Here is a 5065-nt window from a genome sequence, read left to right as displayed (position 1 = left end):
GAGCCTCCTCCCTTTCTATGCTAATTTCTTTAATTATATCACAGTCTTTCTGCCTGATTTCCATACCCACGTCGTCCCTCTCACTTGTGAACACCGACACAAAGTATTCATTTAGAACCCTATCTATGTCTTCCGGCTCCACACACAAATTACCACTATAGTCCTTAACTCTTTCCCTACTTATCCTCTTACTCCTAATGTACATGTAAAATAACTTTGGATTCTCCTTTATTTTACCTGCCCAATGTTTTTTCATGCCCCCTTTTTGCTCTCCTAATTTCCTTTTTAAGTTCCCCCATACACATTCTATACTCCTCTAGGGCTTCCGCTGTATGTGGAGTTGACTCAGATCCTGAACACACCACTGGTGCCTTATGAATAAATGTCAATCGTGGCTTGAAGACACAATTTGCATCCTGATGCAATTTTAACTGGGCAGGTTGGAAGTCTTGCTGAATGCAAACCTATTCAGTAAATATTACTTGCATTACTTCACAAAGTGACCAATATGACTGCAAACTTGACTTAAGCGAGCATAGACCTGCAAGCACTTAGGATATACATGTGCCATTATGGGTTGTGCATTTCCAAGCCAACTCCGAGCTTTCCTGCCTTACCCAATCTGTATTAAACGCTCTGCTGTTTATGCTTCATCCCTTTGAATGGGCTGGAGTCAGACTTAAGAATCAGGACAAGAGGAAGGCTGTTTGTAGAAGGTTTTATCCAGCCCATGAGATCTACTGTCCAAAAATTTCTTTCTTGAATATTTTTGAGAAACTGCACAGGTGGAGGATGCACTTTACCTGCAACAGCAACAATTTGTCAATATATAGTACCTTTAACATAATGAAGTGTCTCAAGGTGCTTCACAACAGCAACTATCAAACAAAATTTGATACCATGCTGCATAAAAAGATATTAGGACAGATGACCAAAAGCTTTGTCAAAGAGGTAGGTTTTAAGCAATGTCTTAAAGTAGGTCAGAGGGACAGAAAGATTTATGATGGAAATTCCATGCTTAGGATCCAGAGAGTTGAAGGCATGGTCGCCAACAGAATGATAAAAATCAGGAATGTGGAAGGTACCAGAATAGGAGGAAATTGCATTGTAGAACTTGAGAAGGTTTTAGAAATAGGGAGGGGCGAGGCCATGGAGGGATCTGAAAACACATGAGAATTTTAACATCAAGTGTTGTTGAGCACAGGAATGATGGAGGAATGTGAATTGGTACAAGTTAGGATACAGGCAGCAGAGTTTTGGATGAGCTCCAGTCTACCAAGAGTGCAAGGTGCGAATCTAACCAGAAGAGCCCGAGAATAATCGCACCTAAAAGAACAAAGATGTGAATGAGAATTTCAGCAGGTGAGCTGAGGCATGGACTAAAATGAGCATTGTTAAGTTATGAGTAGAAGGTGACTTAATCAGGGATAAGGGAAGAGGCCAGGTGTTGCTGAAGCACCATAACTCCAATGATGGAACAACCATTCAACAAGGTATGGCATATTTCTGTACTGTAATCAGGAGGATGGTGGCTATGCAGTCATGTTTCCTGGTCATTTGTGTTCACCAAAAACCATATGATGAGCTCCTAGTAACAAAGGCTCAAAAGTGATCAGCTGTCCAAAGTTAAAAAAGTGTAAATTCTCTTTTGGGGAGAGATGGGAGCCAAGTTATGGTTATTTGGAGTCAAGGTGATACAAGTTGCTATAATCAATGAATAGGTGAGTACTTGCAAGTAACATCTTGCTGTAACTCATCTAATGGAAACCAAAAATACAATTAAGTATTTAAAATCTTGGATCTCATTATAGCTGTAGCAATAACAGCCAAATCCAAGACTCTATTTGTAAGATTGCCCCAATTAAGTCAACCATATATGGTTGGCTCAGGAATCCGATACCTTTCCAAGTAGGTTCACAACAATCCAGGGCACTGTTGATAACTCACCCAACAATGCAGTTCACTAATGGATCTTGGAGGGATAGTCAGTAACTGGATGTTCTACATATACATCTCAGATAACACTAATAGGCAATGCTCTATTTACCTAGTAGATAGGATAGCCCTTGCTGGATAAGCAGCAGAAAGATTGATTTGCTGGTTTAAAAACCATGCATCACTAAGCCTCAACTTTGCCAACCTGTAAATACTTTGTGCTCTGACCACAAAAAAAAATTGCATATTTCTAAATAGTTGGATTCATAGATTCTCAGCACATGGTAATGGTATCCCAAATATGTCAATGCATCTTTGGCTGTTTAGTGCTGCAAGAATAAAAACCACACTAACTAGACCCTGCACAACCAAGAGCTTGGAATCAAATATTTTAAAAATCACTTTAGAAGCTCGAATTGAGGCAACTTAGTTAAAAGCAGAGAAAAAAAAATCACCTTACTAGCATTTCCCATATAGAGTAAATAGAAAAGTACAGATTATGAAAATTACCACTCTAGTAGTTTCCCCCATGGTAGGATTTCCCCTTGCTCTTAGATTTGGCTACAACCTACATACTTCACTTAGCTGTCACAGAAATTGCTAAGTGGGTGGAAGTGTCACTGACAGCTCAGTTGATATTTAACTGATGCAAGTACAAGTATCAGTGGTTAAGCTTTTTATAGTCAGGCAATTGCATTATCAAGCATAAAAATCAAAGACAAAAAGCCATTTATATCCTTTATTTTTACATGAAGAATGAACCATGTATCCATTTTCTAAAAAAATACATCTCTTAAAAATTTAGAGCTCAAGAGCTGTAAATAAGATGTTTGAATTCCATTCTGGAGTTAAATAAGTTACTGTTCCACAACTAAATGCAGTCTAGTTATAGAATCAGATAAAAGTCCCACAGCTTCCATGCTGGTCTTGATCCATCATTTAATCTCCTCCAATGACAAACAGGGCTCTGTGGCATGTGCAGGTTTGCACTGCATACTTCTCACTCGCCTCACCACTCCAGATCCAGTGGTCATGTGCAACAGTCCATTTATCCAACTTGCTGCAGTCATCAGTCCCGGCCATCAGTCCTCACTGTCTCCGATTCACCAGCAATGTACTGGTCACATGTCCATGTGACTTGACCAAAATACCAGTCTAAACCACAGATCCATGAAGCCAACACTTTTCCTCGACAAAGTGACTTCAAAATACAATACTTCCAGCACCACCAATTCAATGCAACAATTTCAACGCTCAGGAAATGAAATGTTGGGGACCCATTGATTAGTGCAGCGGCTCTCTTCACAAAAGACACCAAGTTTTTCTAAGGCTGGATCTTTCCAGGAGTCTTGACTTGGATTCTAGACGTGATAAAAATGCAAGAAGTCAGTTACATGCTCACAATGCCAAGTAAATCTGTTTCTATTTCAAAGGAAATCTCATTCAACTAGAGTTACAAGTTCCAACATGAAACCAGTTGCTACAGTTAGTTAACTAAAGCAGCACTCACCGTGACTAGGATGCAATGCATATCCCTGGGCTCCTCGTTGTCAGCCGCATTGCCGACGATCTCCGCCAGTCTCTGAATGTCATTCACTCTCACGATGTTAATGTCATTGTCGCAGCAAAATGCTTGAATTAAAGTGAAGTGGATTTGCAGAGCAATGTCGCCTTCATCCTCCTCGTCGGTGGCCAAGAGGCAGAGCACCACACTGTCCGGGTCACTGCAAAAACAAAGTACACAAGGTCAACCAGTGGCTCAATTACAAATCCGAGGAATCTGTTCATAACCGATGGAGATAGATCTTGGTGCGGTGCATTTTGAGTTGATTCGTGCGAAACTTACACATTCATGACTTTTGCAGACTCGTAGACTCCAACGGTCAAACAGTGCTGCCGTTGCGCGGAGCTCAGCAGCTCTTCCAGGGCTTTGCCAGCAACTTGCATCCTGAAAAAAGAAAGGATTAAAAAAAAATGAAGTTAATGAATCCTTACACAACAAAAAAAAACACACGACCTTTAACGAGAAAGGCGATGTACTCGCCGCAGCACAGCAGCTCGGTGCTGACCTGTTGCTCAGGTGGAGCAAGCAGGGTTTGTTTCTTTTAAAAAAAAGTGCTCATTTGCTGCCAGCCCGAGTGTCGGGTTTTGTTTTGGTCTCTGGGGTTTTATTTAAACGGATCCCGTGTCCGCCAGCACCCGGCTCTCGCGCACTAACCGACACCGCCACTCGAGACGGCGGGTTCCAAACAGCAGAGCCCGCCTGTACCGCACACACCGTGTGGGCACACTGTCCTGCAAAACCCCTACCAACCCCACATGCACTTCACAGGCAGCGGGCACCACCCTCACCTTTCGGAGCCTTCCGCTTGCTTCTCCTCAACGCCGCTGAATTCCTCAAGGGTCATATTTATCCCAGGCTGTAAGAAATGTTCGCAGTTTGAAGTTAGTCGTAGCTGCAGTCAGGTTTCTAAATCCTATCCTATCCTTCCCTCTCAGCTGCTGCTACCACTCATTCTGACTGGCCCGCTCGCTGCCCGCCCCTTTTATAGTGCGCCAGGCGACAGCTGGGTTCCGTCCCCTGCGATTGGTGGAGAGGGAAGTGCCTTATTTAATTATGCGGGGCCGGTTCCCCACGTGGGGCGGGGTTCCAGACGCAAGAGCCTGAACTCTTGTTATTGTTAGCAAGCAGGAAAGTGCTTGGTAAAGGCAGTTGATTTTATAAAAAAGGTAATTAAGCTGAGCAGGTCTGCAAGAAAGCGAGCAGAAATAGGGTAAAAGATTGCGTTACGGCAACTTTTAATGTGCCATTGCACATATTGGTCATATATTGGTTTAAAAAGTTTATTCTTTTTAAATTTGAATGAATATATAACTGACAGGTCATTATTTCACTTAATTCACCATCCGGATCTTCATTGACATTGCAATATTATTTGTCCTTATTGCAGCAGATAGCAAACAAAAGTTGCTATTTAAGAATAAACTTTCTTTTGTTCCAGGCAGACATTCACGGCACACGCTGCTCATTACCATATCTATGGGGAACACAATGGGAGTTTGAGGAGTTTCTGGCGTGTGGCAATATTAAGAACTCGGTCAGATGAACCCTTTCTTCTTTGAAACATTG

General features: G+C 42.1%; 1 protein-coding gene across 1 annotated transcript; it reads right to left on the bottom strand.

Moving 5' to 3' along the window:
• Nucleotides 1-2714: 2714 nt before the first annotated feature.
• Nucleotides 2715-4454, bottom strand: LOC144696916 (growth arrest and DNA damage-inducible protein GADD45 gamma-like). The gene is made up of 4 exons (XM_078568637.1): nucleotides 4288-4454; nucleotides 3782-3883; nucleotides 3446-3659; nucleotides 2715-3296 (listed from the first exon to the last, which is right to left on the bottom strand). Exons 1-4 carry the CDS (start codon nucleotides 4341-4343, stop codon nucleotides 3183-3185), a joined length of 486 nt encoding a protein of 161 aa, XP_078424763.1. The 5' UTR covers nucleotides 4344-4454; the 3' UTR covers nucleotides 2715-3182.
• Nucleotides 4455-5065: the final 611 nt, after the last annotated feature.

This window comes from Cetorhinus maximus, chromosome 2 (genome assembly GCF_964194155.1).
Source record: "Cetorhinus maximus chromosome 2, sCetMax3.hap1.1, whole genome shotgun sequence".
Taxonomy (NCBI): domain Eukaryota; kingdom Metazoa; phylum Chordata; class Chondrichthyes; order Lamniformes; family Cetorhinidae; genus Cetorhinus; species Cetorhinus maximus.
This window is presented reverse-complemented; position numbering and strand designations above follow the sequence as displayed.

What these genes read in the sequence shown, in the direction of transcription:
- LOC144696916 (XM_078568637.1), bottom strand. Translation starts at nt 4,343, where the DNA reads ATGACCCTTGAGGAATTCAGCGGCGTTGAGGAGAAGCAAGCGGAAGGC. An exon ending in TCTGCAAAAGTCATGAATGT is followed by an intron (nt 3,660 to 3,781) that starts GTAAGTTTCGCA and finishes TTGTTTTTGCAG; the next exon opens with TGACCCGGACAGTGTGGTGC. An exon ending in TGCATTGCATCCTAGTCACG is followed by an intron (nt 3,297 to 3,445) that starts GTGAGTGCTGCT and finishes TATCACGTCTAG; the next exon opens with AATCCAAGTCAAGACTCCTG.